The sequence below is a fragment of the Oncorhynchus mykiss genome, chromosome 28, assembly GCF_013265735.2.
Source record: "Oncorhynchus mykiss isolate Arlee chromosome 28, USDA_OmykA_1.1, whole genome shotgun sequence".
NCBI classification, from domain to species: Eukaryota; Metazoa; Chordata; class Actinopteri; order Salmoniformes; family Salmonidae; genus Oncorhynchus; species Oncorhynchus mykiss.
In genome coordinates this window covers 1,402,727-1,416,290 of record NC_048592.1, presented here as the reverse complement: position 1 = coordinate 1,416,290, position 13,564 = coordinate 1,402,727, and the positions used below count along the sequence as shown (strand labels likewise).

The window sequence follows — 13,564 nt, the reverse complement described above, 5'->3', positions numbered from 1 at the left end:
TACAATTAAGTGCTTGAAAAAGTCCCTGAAAGTCCTTGAATTTGACAATGTCTGTATGAACCCTGCTTGAAGGATGTAAAGTCCCACAGTAGACCTATGGTGTTGTATAGCTGGAGTTAAGAGCAATTTGCATATACAGAATTCACTTTTATTCCTCTATGTACACTGCATAAACATCTATGAAATGTTTGTTTCAAATCATGTTGAAATGTTTAACCCAATGTCACCCATTATTTATAGAAAGACCCATTTGCAAAATGGTTTAAAGATGAACTGATCAAAAAGGTTAGATGCCTTTAGAGAATCCTAGAGCTGCCTTTAGAGCATCCTAGAGCTGCCTTTAGAGCATCCTAGAGCTGCCTTTAGAGCACCCTAGAGCTGCCTTTAGAGCACCCTAGAGCTGCCTTTAGAGCATCCTAGAGCTGCCTTTAGAGCATCCTAGAGCTGCCTTTAGAGCATCCTAGAGCTCCCTTTAGAACATCCTAGAACTGCCTTTAGAGCATCCTAGAACTGCCTTTAGAGCATCCTAGAGCTCCCTTTAGAACATCCTAGAGCTGCCTTTAGAGCATCATAGAGCTGCCTTTGTTAACAACTAATACAGAAGTACCTTGGCAATAAAGAACAAGGATATGATGCACACGATTTCAACTATTCCGTTTCAGAAAACATTGCTTTTCAGCAACTTTATGAAGTAGAAATCCATGAAGGAAAACTAATCTGCCTAAAAGCGTAGATCACTTTGATGCACAGAGAGTGTGTCAGGTTTTTCAGCCCACGTATTTGTGGTCGACTGACAGACATGTCCAAAAATGAGTTGAGCTATGCATAGCGGTCTGTGGTGTGACTTTCTGGTAGTGAGAAGTTTCCATCCTTCAAATGACCTTGTGGCGCAGTTTCCTGTTACTGACTTTTCCTGTAGCCTAACTAACACTTTGTTAACTTTTTCTCACAAGTAAGAGGCTACATTAAAGTATCACAATCCAAAATTGCTATATTACTCAATTGTTTATGTTTTTGTTTAATTTGAGTCTTCGTAATCCGACATGTACAGCTTCAAAATATGTTTAAATCTAGAGTATATTCAAAAACTTTTGCCTTGAAGTTACTTCCTCTTCCTCCACGAGCTTTTTACATCCATGACCGGAAATTTCACACAAGATTAACACATTCTGTTTGCAATTCTAACATGTTCTGTGGAATGCGAAATGATTTGATAACCTGTTTCCAATACATTTTAAATGTACTTAGGAACAGAAAATGAGCACCAAACGCAAGTGTTTCTGAAAGAAAAGACAGGGTAGAATGCATTTTCATGTTACAAGCCAAGTTGTGTTACAATGAGATTTGTTATTGTGTAATTATAGTATTTTCAACATGTACATTTCCAGTAGGGCAGCCCCTACCAAATTACTGACACACAAATAGGGGATTCAGTGTAATATTTTAAATGAATCTTAAAAAATGACTGCTCTATACTTTGATAATTCTTTATTTCAAATTAGCTTATGCTGTTAAAGATCTAGAAGACAACATTCAAGTTTTCCAGTGAAAAACCTAGACAAGTTGAAGACAAAATATCAAACCTCTCCCACAGTTAATAGTTCATATCAACAAAGCACTCAGGCTTCAAGGCCTCTGAGAGATCACAATGGCAAAATCATGATTGATCAGACCTGGCTTCAAATATTTACTTTTCTGACCAGTTTCCATGACACAGATTAAGCCTTGTCATGGACTAAGAAGCACTTTCAATGGAGAATCTCTCCATTAAAAATGTTTTTTTAGTCTCAGACTAGGATTCATCTTTGTCTGGGAAACCTTTCCCTTAGCATTTGCTTCAGTCTGTCTAGACTGCCAGAGTCTGGGTGGAGTTTGCAGTTTTGTGACTATTCGATTGGTTCCTTTGTGCCAGGCAAGCTCAATCAAGGCCAATTGCATTTGAACCCAAGTCTAATCATGGACACCATAATCACAATAATCACTTTTGCTTCCTCTCAAAACACCTCAGCAATACCAACAGTCCGTGTACATTCTCTCCTGTAAACCAAATTAAGGCAAGGGTTAATGTTCTAATCTAAAGCCATGATTAGGTCTTGACACACCTCTCTCAACTTAAGTTACCCCGCCCAAATTTCCCCGAAGCCTACTTTACACATGAAGCCATGGTTACCACCAGAGGAAGAAATAGAAGCCTGTACTCATGTGAGTCCCTGGGTGTGCATCCCAAATGGCACCCTATTCCATATATAGTGCACTACTTTTGACCAGAGCCCTGTGGGCCTTAATCAAAGGTGAAAAGTAGTGCACTATAGGGAATGGAGTGTTTTTAGACTCTATGTAAAGGCAATCTGGTGTCTAGAATAGGCCCAGAACGTATCCTGCTATTAGCGGTGAACCTTCTAAATGGCTGTTTGTGATTATTTACAAAAATATTATTTTCTATCAATATGCCACAGAAACAACGCATGGTAAACTGACTGAAGAGAGGAAAATGGACAAAATCGTAATTGTTCAAATCCCAATCATAAAATATGAATAGAAAGCATCATTCAAACATTTCATCCAGTGTTAAAGTGCTTTTAGTTGGGTTACAAGCACAAATCTATATACATTCCAGTAATATTAAGTGCTACAAACGCTCCTAAGGTGCAAAGGTACTTAATAAAGTGCTAACTGCAGTCCTCTGTATCAACAATAACAGATATATCTGTGCAGAAAAGGCATACTGACGACTATACACAGCACCTTAAAATCATCTTCTCTCGTCTTCTTCATATCCAGTCAAAGTCCACAACAGGTCTACATTCTTTTTTGTATTGATACATTTGTGTTATCATTTCACCAAAGTGCTTTAAGCTAGCATATTCTACAGTACATTGGCACGTACCAATAACAAATAACAAAATCACAAGACATTCTAAAATGTTACATATTTGTATGTTTTTACAGTGTATTTATGGACGGGTGTCCAGTACGTTGGCAGAGAAGCATCAGTACAAAGTCTGAATCCCAAATGGCACCCTATTCCCTATGTAGTGCACTACTTTTGACCAGGGCCCGTAGGGGATATAAAGGGAGTAGGGTGCCATTTGCGATCCACGCTAAGCATTCAAAGCCTTTCTAGGGACTTCCCCCTCTCCAGCCATAACACACTTTGCCCCTCAATATTTCTATATGTACCAATTTAATGTAAATAAACAACAAGCAATGAATTTATCATTTCAATATTTGTAGTAAACTGTAACAGACCCTGCTTAGAATCCAGTGTATGCTATACATAGGTTCATATACTATTTACATCTTTCAAATAGTTTGAGTTTGCTTTAGTCTTACTGAAGTGCCAGATGGGCAGGGTTAGCGGTTTCCGGACTATTCTATTGGATCCATTAAGCCAGGCAAAGCTCAATCACGCACGGACAAAAGTATTTGAAATGATTTCCAATAGTATTTGAACCCAGGTCTGGTGTATGCGTCTCAGTGTGTAGGCTCTCAGACATTGCTGATGCGGACACTGAGAGGGCTACTGTCTCTGACCCTCCCTCTCCCTTCCTCTCCTCTCTCCCTGTAGCTCTGCTCCAATCGGATCTTCTCCGGGTCAGTCCCCTCCACCCCCCCTCCTCCTCCTCCTCCGTTGCCATGGTAGCTCTGTGGGCGGGATGTTTTGAAGAGGGGCGTGGTCTTGGTTTTGGCCACTTTGTCGAAGAAGGCAAAGTCGGCCACGTACTTCCCTGAGGGGGAGAGGGAGACCACAGGGGGGAACTCATACCCCCACAGGATCTCGTCAGGCAGGTAGGAGGTACGCACCTGGCAGGTGGCTGAGGTGGGCTCTACCGTGGCACTCATGATAACCAGCAGCTCAAAGTCCGCCAGCTCAGGATCTGTCCATCCCCCGCCTGAGGAGAGAGAGCGAGAGAGCGAGAGAGAGTGAGAGCGAGAGAGAGTGAGAGCGAGAGAGAGAGAGAGAGAGAGAGAGAGAGAGAGGGGGAGACACAAATATCTCAAATTAAAGGCCCTGACACACACACAAACACACAGATCCATTCCTGTAGTTCTAGGCTGGTCCCAAATGACACTCTATCCCTTATACAGTGCACTGCTTTTGACCAGAGCCCATAGGGCCCTGTTCAAAAGTAGTGCACTATATAGGGTATAGGGTGCCATTTGGGATGCACAAACAGATCCATTCCCACACACAGATCCATTCCCACAGTAATAACCAGGCGTACCCTTGGCGGCCCAGGCCCTGAGCGGGCTGTTGTCGTCTATGATGTGGTAAAATGTGAGGGGGAGGATGAGGAAGGGGCTGTCGCTGGACGTGTCCACCTGGAAGGGAACGTTCCTCTGGTCCAGACGCACCGTCTCCCCCTCCTTAGTATGAGATGTCTGCAGCAGCTTCCCCGTCACCTAGGGGGCGCACACAATCCCTAGGGCAGGTGTTTTCAAACTGAGGTCTGCGGACGCCCGGGGTTCCACAAGGGGGTGCCAGGGGGTCCGTGGAAAATGTTTATAAATAAACAAAAAGCATTTTCTTCTTATTTCTTTTACACTAAATTAAATGTAGTTTTTTATAATACCTTATAATACCTACAGAACATGTTTTTTGATCAGTATACAAATAACCTTTCATTTTCGTGTCTCACTCTGCCCTGGGGCCCTGACCTCCAGGGGGCCCCAACTAATATTATTATTATTTCCGGCGGCAGGGTGCAAAGGCCCCCAAACAAAACTCTAGCCCCAAAAGGCTAGAGCAGGCCCTGCTCAGATAGCATATACTGTATGTGTAGAATAGTAGGACATTTGCTTTAAAACTGCACAATTTTCTCTCAGACTCATGTCCTCACCAAGGGGCTCATAATATTTGGGGTGCTTGACGTTAAAACGTTTGAAAACCCCTGCACTAAGGGGACAACAGCCCGTCACGTTTGATTTTTAGAGAGGATCAACTCTGCTCATATTTTTCTTCTTCTTCACTATACAGCCAGGTTGTAAAAGAGAAAGCTAAGTGGGATAGATCCTTTGCCAAGATAATCCATACACCTGACAGGTGTGGCGTAGCAAGAAGCTGTTTAAACAGCATGATCATTACACAGGTGTACCTTGTGCTGGGGACAATAAAAGGCCACTCTAAAATGTGCAGTTTTGTCACACAACACAATGACACAGAGGTCTCAATGTTTTGAGGGAGCATGCAATTGGCATGCTGACTGCAGGAGCTGTTGCCAGAGAATGTCATTTCTCTACCGTAAGCCACCTCCAATATCATTTTAGAGAATTTGGCAATACTGCACTTCCAACCAGCCTCACAACCGCAGACCACGTGTAACAACGCCAGCCCAGGACCTCCACATCTGGCTTGTTCACCTGCGGTATCATCTGAGAACAGTGACCTGGACAGCTGATGAAACTGTGGGTTTGCACAAGCAAAGAATTTCTGCACAAACTGTCAGAAACCATTTCAGGGAAGCTCGTCTGCTTGCTCGTCATCCTCACCAGGGTCTTGACCTGACTGCAGTTCGGCGTCGTAACCAACCTCAGTGGACAAAAGCTCACCTTTGATGGCCACTGGCACGCTGGGGAAGTGTGCTCTTCATGGATGAATCCAGGTTTGAACTGTACTGGGCAGACGACAGGCAGCAGGTATGGCGTCATTTGGGCAAACGGTTTGTTGATGCCAACGTTGTTAACAGAGTGTCCCATGGTGGTGGTGGGGTTATGTTATGGGCAGGCAAAAGTTACGGCCAACGAACAGAATTGCATTTTACCGATGGAAATTTGAATACACAGAGATACCATGACGAGATCGTAAGGCCCATTGTTGTGCCATTCGTCCGCCGCCATCACCTCATGTTTCATCATCATCATGCACCATGTCGCAAGGATCTGTACACACTTCCTGGAAGCTGAAAGTGCCACAGTTGTTCCATGGCCTGCATACTCACCAGACATGTCACCCATTGAGCATGTTTGGGATGCTCTGGATCAATATGTACGACAGTTCCAGTTCCCACCAATATCCAGCAACTTTTAAGAGGAGTGGGACAACATTCCACAGGCCACAATCAACAGCCTGATCAACTCTATGTGAAGGAGATTTATTGCGCTGGTTTTCTGATCCACGCCCCTACCCTTTCTCTAAGGTATATGTGACCAACAGATGCATATACTGTATGTATTCCCAATCATGTGAAATCCATAGATTAGTGCCAAATTAATGTATTTCAATTGACTGATTTCCTAATAAGAACTATAACTCAGTAAGTAAAAAATATATATATTACATGTTGCATTCATTTTTTTGTTCAGTGTACTTTACACTTGCTGATGAACCCACACCCACACGCACACGCACACGCACGCACACACACAAGCACACACACACACACACACACACACACACACACACACACACACACACACACACACACACACACACACACACACACACACACACACAGTTGAGCAGTTACCTGGCACCCCAGCAGCAGGCTCTTCCGCATGTTGGCCACTCGGATCATGAGGCAGGGTCGGCCTTCGTGACTGGACACCACGGCGTGCTGGCTAAACTTCACCGTCTCACCTCGCTTCTTTGGCCGAGCCACCTGAGGAAAGCAGTAAAGTCTATTGTATCTTGAGTTTTAACCGTTCATTGGCACTGTGTGTTTTGTCCTCAATTGCAGTGCTCAGTAAGCCATACTCTACCTTGGCGAGGAAGGTTCCGGTGATGAAGATCTCCAGCACCATGGTGATGACGAGTTGCAGGATCAGGAGGATGATGGCAGCTGGACATTCCTCTGTGATGCAACGGAAGCCGTAGCCAATGGTGGTCTGGGACTCCAGCGAGAACAAGAATGCACCAGTCAGCGTCTGCATCTGCAGCACACACGGGGTGTGGTTCGACGGTGGGTTGAACTCTGAGAGGGCCCAGAAGAGAGAGAGAGGGAGACAGAGAGAGGAGAGAAAGTGAGAAAGAGAGAGGAGAGAGGACAGAGAAAGAGAGGAGAAGGAAAGAGTGAGGGAGACGAGAGAGAGCAAAGGGAGATTGAGAGGAAGAAAGAGAGAGAGGACAGAGGCCTTTTCTCAATTAGATTTGCTCAACTCCTGCATCCTGCAACTCCTCTCTCTGTCCTCTCTGGCCTCCTTTGGAAAATGGTCAAAGGTAATCGAAGAGAGGCGATGAGGAGAGTGAACGTGGACGAAAATGCGCTTGTATGAAATGAGAAGGTCCTTCTCCACTCGCGGGGCATTTACAGGGGTGGATCCCAAAATACATGTGTAAAGTGATAAAAGCAAATTAAGTTAGTTGTGAAAACCATTTTGTTGATATAAAGGTATAAGTAGCATATCGTTTTTAAATATGTGCATGCTTTTCTCCTTCGACAATACAACAGCTGATTCAAAGGGGGTGTGGAAGACATAAAAACTATTCTGCTGTAGGATACACTCGTGCTTCCTCGCCACTTAGGAGGCTATCGAGGAGGGGAGGACCATCTTAACCTTGCCTACTAAAGAATTGACACACTCCTCGACCACTTATTGGTTTTTGGGTCACGGAGGAGAGAGGACGTACGAGAATAGACAGAGGACGGACTTTTGCCCAAACAAGAAAAGGCCAGAGAGTGAGAGGAGAGATTGGGAAAGGGGCTCTGGTCAGAAGTAGTGCACTAACTATATAGGAAGTAAGGTGCCATTTTGGACAGCCAATGTACGTTACACAAAACTGAGTTGGTGGGTTTTGTTTAGTTGTACTGATCTAAAACGACAGTGGGACAGCGAATTGTACTGTAGTACTGAGGATTTTAAAATGTCTCCATTCTCTCCACTCTCTCACCCAGCAGATCTCCATGCACTAATGCCACCAGGTACCACAGAACCCCGAACAGGAACCACGTCCCCGTGAAGGTAAGGGTGAAGAGAAAGAACTTCCACCGCCACTGCATATCCAGGAACGTCGTCCAGAGGTCACGCATGTACAAGGCCGACCGCCCGCTGATGTGTTCGATGCGTACGTTACTCCGCCCATCCTTAGACAGAACACGTCTCCGCCTCCTCAAGGTCCCGCCCCCGCCGGGGCTCCCGGCGCCCAATAGGGGCTTTAGAACGTCTGTCTGCGTCTGCGAGTGACACACCTTTTGAGGGGAGCAGCTTCGGGAGGAAGGGGGCGTGGCAGATGTCATCTGTCAACGCAACAGGAATGAAGGAGAGACTGATTAGGTGACGTCTTTGGCACAGTAACAGGGCATGAAATAATAACTGTAAATAAAGTTTAGACATCCTGCAGTACAGATGTTAACCAGTTAACCAGTGCTATTAAGATTATATTCTCAAACCACACAAGAGCAACAAAAGAGCATTGCAATTAATTAACATTTAGAAAGTCACTCGATCTTTGATCGACAAACATCAAAACCAGTTGTCAGAGTTGAGTCTCAAAATGGCAATGTAGGACTATAAAATGCATTACTGCACTTTCGCATTACTATTGTAATGCGAAAGTACTGCACTGTAGCCTTAAAGTTTCAAAAAAATATATGCATCTTTTGCTGGAAGATTGCAGAACAGATGAAGACACAAACACAACATGAAGAGGGACCAAACAAGCACATGCAGATTCCACACACTGTGTGTCCCAAATGGCAACCTATTCCCTCACTAATTTTGACCAGGGCCCTATGAGCTCTTGTCAAAAGTAATACACTATATAGTTAATAGGGTGTCATTTGGGACAAAGGCAAAAAGTCCTACAGAGTAACAACGTTTCCATCCACAGTTTGTGTGCGAGTAAAGTCATACCACACCCTTTTTTGATGTGCAAATATTGATATAATAACCATCATATCGAAGTAAACTTGGAGTCGCGATGATATGGTGTGTGGTCCTCCCACTAAGACTCAGGAAGACGTGCAGTTTATTAGGCTACAGATGGAATAAGTTACAATGAACTTCACAGGGTGGTGAAAGTGCCAGGTGATGAGCTTGATGCTCCTTTCCAATAAATATCGAAGGTCTTTTTCTAGCGACATGATAATCGATGCTTGGTTGCCATTTGACAAATAAACATATTCTTGCACTTTTGTCCATAATAATCTCATCATGTAGTCTATACTCGTACTGTATCTGCAAAGCTGTTGACTAGAGCACATGAACCAATACCAGGGTGGGCACATTTGCTATGAAACGCAAATTGTTTTGTGACGAAGCCATTGAAAATACGATGGAAACCCATTTAACTTGTATGTTTTGTTACTATATCTTTTTTATTCACTCGCAATTTAACTGCAAAAGTTACTTTTATGTGCACTGTGTCATCACGCAACGACTTTTATCCACAACAAGTCAGTTTGATGGAAAGGCATCTCTAGTGTGACAATTTGCACTCCATATTTACACGGATTTTAGAATATTCGCATGGAAATCTGTCGCCAATTGGATGGAAACCGAGCTAATGTCATTCTCTCACTTACTTCCACAAAGCACGTAGGCCAGAAGTTGAACATGGCAAAGAGAAGTGGGAGAGACACAAATGAGAGATAAAATAGTTTGATAAGGGAAATGGGAATAAGAAGGAGGTGTAGAATTAGAATGACCAGATTAACATTACTGCATCAAAACAGACAATAGATACAGGGACTCACTTTGTGAGCCGTACAAAAAGGGAAACTGGGCCGATTAAATTAAGGCCAATGCTCTGTTAAAAACACTGAGTTTATCTAGATGAAGTAAAAAGAGACGTGACTGTGCTGTTGATTCCAAATAGAGGGCCCTTTAGTGGACAAAGAGTGAACTTCTGTCTAGAAACAGGATATGGTGATAAGAGTTAACAAGGAAGGCCAACATTCCCTTTCTGGTTGCCCTGCACCTTTCAAGCCGTGTCCCTTCTTGAATTCAAAAGGGAATTCACCAACTCCTAGAGGTCAGTGAATGATATAAATTCTTCTTTATTGTTAAAACCAATACCCTTTGGCCCGTAGCATAGCCTTCATCAGGGTTTTACAGATGGAAAATGAAGGAGGCTTTTATAGGTCTTCCCTTCTTAACTCTCATGCTGGTCTCTCTCTCTCTCTCTCTCTCTCTCTCTCTCTCTCTCTCTCTCTCTCTCTCTCTCACGCACACGCACACACACACACACACACACACACACACACACACACACACACACACACACACACACACACACACACACACACACACACACACACACACACACACACACACAGTATTTCCCCCAATGTGTGTCACTGATGTTACCAGGCAGTGATTGTAGTCAACAGGAGTATAGTAATAAGACCTTTTAAAATCACATTGACAAAAAAACGCAATGTTCTAATGCACATACACACGACATACACACAAATTCCAACTAAGTGACGTAAAAAATAAACACTGAAATAGCTCAGCAACAATGCAGAGTTTTACGTAAGCAATTACTGTTAATTACACATCTCTGGTTATGCAACTCTTTCATAGTTACAATGACAGTATTGAAAACTTTCACCGTGTCCCCCTTCATCAGCTCTCTCCCTCTCTCACACACACGCTCTTTCATTCTCATCCTCCCTTTTTTCTGAATGTGCAGCCTCAAGGCCTACAACTTGTACACAAGAAGATAACATCTTATTAATAAAAACTTCAACAAAAGAAGAAGCGTAACCAATCAATACCTTTCCAATAGGATGTATTCCATCTCCATGACAACACATCTACTTTTGTACAACGGTATTATTACTCTAATATCAGAATGATCAACTGAATCAAAACTTCTCCCTCTAAACTACAAAGGCGTTTTGCATGTTTTCCTGATCTCCCTCTCCTTTTCCTTTCCCTCTCCTGCTCCCTCTCTCACCCTCTTGCTCTCTCTCCCTTTCTCTCGCTCGCTCGCTCTCTCCCTCTCTATCTCTCCTCTCTCTCCTGTGTACACAGGAATGCTTTGTTTGGGTCAGAGATGAAAGGAACAAAAGAGACCATTGACAAAAACGACTGTCTGTGTGCGCGCGTGTGTGTGTGCATGAGTGCGCGTGCGTGCATGCGTGTGTGGTGTGTGTGTGTGTGTGTGTGTGTGTGTGTGTGTGTGTGTGTGTGTGTGTGTGTGTGTGTGTGTGTGTGTGTGTGTGTGTGTGCGCGTGCGTGCGTGTGCGCGTGTGTGTGTGTGTGTGTGTGTGTGTGTGTGTGTGTGTGTGTGTGTGTGCCTGGTGTGTGAAAGGAAAAGAGAGAAAGAGATCTGTGACAAAAGGCCCTCGTTAATATTCCAGAGTGTAGAGTAATCCCCCACAAGTAGATACTGAAACACGCTATTACCCCCACTGTTGCCCCCATTCCCTCTCTCCCTTTCTACCCCTATCTCTCTCTTCCTCGCTTTCTTTCTCTTCCCGGCTCTCGTTCTTTACTGCTCATGCCGTCTCCCTCCCTCTCCATCTCTCTCTCTCACACACACACACACACACCAATCGTAGTTCATTGTTGCACAGCATAGAAAGAAGCCGTCATAACATAACGTTAATTACCACCTCAGTTTACACCGATCAGTGCTTTCAGATCCATACTGAATAGTTCCATACAGCTCTAACTTACAGCTGTTCCTCTCATCGCTAGCTACTGTTATTATTGACTAACACTATTCCATCCAGACCACCCTAAAGCTGCTCTTCGACTGTGACACCGGTGTTTCACTGGGGAATTCACCTTGAAGTTATACTAGGGAAATTGTGTTTCCATATAGCTAGGGCTGACACTGAGGACTTGTGAAGAGCAGAATCAACAACCTCTGTATAACCAAACTGATGGCCAAACCATAGAGCTCCACAACCCCTCAGGTTCCATTCTCTGCTCCAGGACCACAATGGAAATAAGTAGTAAAACATTTTTTTGTGTTATCCTCAATTATTGTAAATGTACTGAACCCACATTTGTGGTTGAATTGTGTTTGATATTGTCCAATAAATCAAATCAAATGTAAAAAATATATATTTTTAAATCCATATGCTGTCCTCTGTTCCTCTATTGTTTTGGTTAACTCAGGGATCATTGAAAATTGATGCAATTTTTTACAAAAACTTAAATTCATTTTACTTCTTTAATTGATTGGCGTCAATTTGAATTGACCCCAACCCATGCAGTAGAGATGTAACATGGGGCAGGAATCCCCGAAGCTGTGGTGAAAATGGGTTTCCCTTATTAGCCTACTCTTTGGTTAACTCTCTGGCACACACCTTGTCATGTATCACCTCCAAATAAGAGTACATTACTAAGCAGATTATTTTTTTTTAATGATAGGCATTAGGTTGATGTGTATTGGACCATTAACAAACATCTGAAATAAACACCTTTTAGGATGTTGAAGGGTCATGACTTTTGATCAACAGTCATATGTCGCTCATCAACTGCAAAACCCTCCCACTGACTCCTCACTAAAAATATCCAAAAAGAGCCAAGTTATGAAATGAAAAGGTAGTCAATGAAAACTAGAGAAATTGATCATGTAAATGTAATATCTCCTCTTCATATTTATTGAGGTATTAATGGAGGCTACTCTGATGTAAGTCCTTAATTAAGCAACCTTGAATATTAACTAATAAATACCTGTTGTTTCATTTTTATCTGATAGCATAGTGTTGCAGCAGAATATGTTTTTTTTTGCTACAGACAGCTATATACAGGACTAGTAAAGGCCTGGTACTCTACTTTTGTTCATGTTTTGTATTAATATATATATTATTATTATTAGATTTTTTTCGGGGATGTGGGTCTTATTCTGGTGACATGATGATCGATGCTTGGCGGCCTTTTGATTTGACTCTTTTTTCCATAATAATCTCATCTTGTAGGTAGGCACCCGCACCGTGTCTGTGAGCTGTTGGCCAGTGCAAAGACCAGAGTGGGCACATTCGCTACGTATTGCAATTTTGTTGTGACAAAACGACCTGTAGAGTTTAACATGAGATGGAAACCCATTTCCTTGTATTTTTTTAACCGCAAAAATATTGGTACGTTTTTAGGTGCCCCATGTCATCACACATCTTTTTTTATCTGCAACAAGGCAATTTGATGGAAACACGGTTTAGAATATTTGCAAGAAAATCTGTCGCCAATTGGATGGAAACCTAGCTAGTAATACTGTAGTTGATCGTCTTATTAATATTTCCCCATCTTTATTTGGAGAGTGAGCCTAATTGAAAGGCCAATCAGCAAAATACATTTATATCTTTCTCTGAAGTGATACTTATTTGCCCCCAAAAAGTTTAACTTACCTTGACTTGATGTGTCTTGCAAGCCGCGTTTAAAAACTAATTGAAAAGTGCGTCAGAAGAAGGCAAAGTTCTTCCAGTACTAAACCGTAAGACTCCTTGACATTTGTCTAGTGCACTTGTCTGCATTGTTATCATACGCATGCTCATGCAACCCAGTCATTGCAATCCAACTTGGATGGTGTATTGGAAGAAACTACAGTAAGATTGTCAACTAGAAATAGATAGCCTATACCTTCTTTAAAATATAAAATACACAAAACTATCATTGATAGCTCAGGCTCTTCTCTTGAACCAAGCCGTAGATTTGTGACAAGATTTGTGTT

General features: G+C 42.8%; 1 protein-coding gene across 3 annotated transcripts; it reads right to left on the bottom strand.

The window, feature by feature from the left end:
• Positions 1–1,473: 1,473 nt before the first annotated feature.
• LOC110508321 (ATP-sensitive inward rectifier potassium channel 10) lies at positions 1,474–13,564 on the bottom strand. 3 transcript variants are annotated; one of them, XM_036966507.1, is made up of 6 exons: positions 13,242–13,564; positions 7,829–8,174; positions 6,700–6,911; positions 6,468–6,599; positions 4,227–4,404; positions 1,474–3,893 (listed from the first exon to the last, which is right to left on the bottom strand). In XM_036966507.1, exons 2-6 carry the CDS (start codon positions 8,172–8,174, stop codon positions 3,490–3,492), a joined length of 1,272 nt encoding a protein of 423 aa, XP_036822402.1. In that variant the 5' UTR covers positions 13,242–13,564; the 3' UTR covers positions 1,474–3,489. The 3 variants fall into 3 exon arrangements, with proteins under 3 accessions (XP_036822402.1, XP_036822401.1, XP_036822403.1); XM_036966506.1 differs by lacking the exon at positions 13,242–13,564 and adding an exon at positions 10,659–10,846; XM_036966508.1 differs by lacking the exon at positions 13,242–13,564 and adding an exon at positions 10,659–10,830 and having other exon boundaries at positions 7,829–8,142.

Coding starts and splice junctions, on each gene's coding strand:
- LOC110508321 (XM_036966506.1), bottom strand. CDS start 10,697: ATGTGTTGTCATGGAGATGGAATACATCCTATTGGAAAG. Junction 8,175..10,658: donor GAATACATCCTATTGGAAAG/GTATTGATTGGT, acceptor TTGCGTTGACAG/ATGACATCTGCCACGCCCCC. Junction 3,894..4,226: donor CAGGGCCTGGGCCGCCAAGG/GTACGCCTGGTT, acceptor CTCTCTCCTCAG/GCGGGGGATGGACAGATCCT.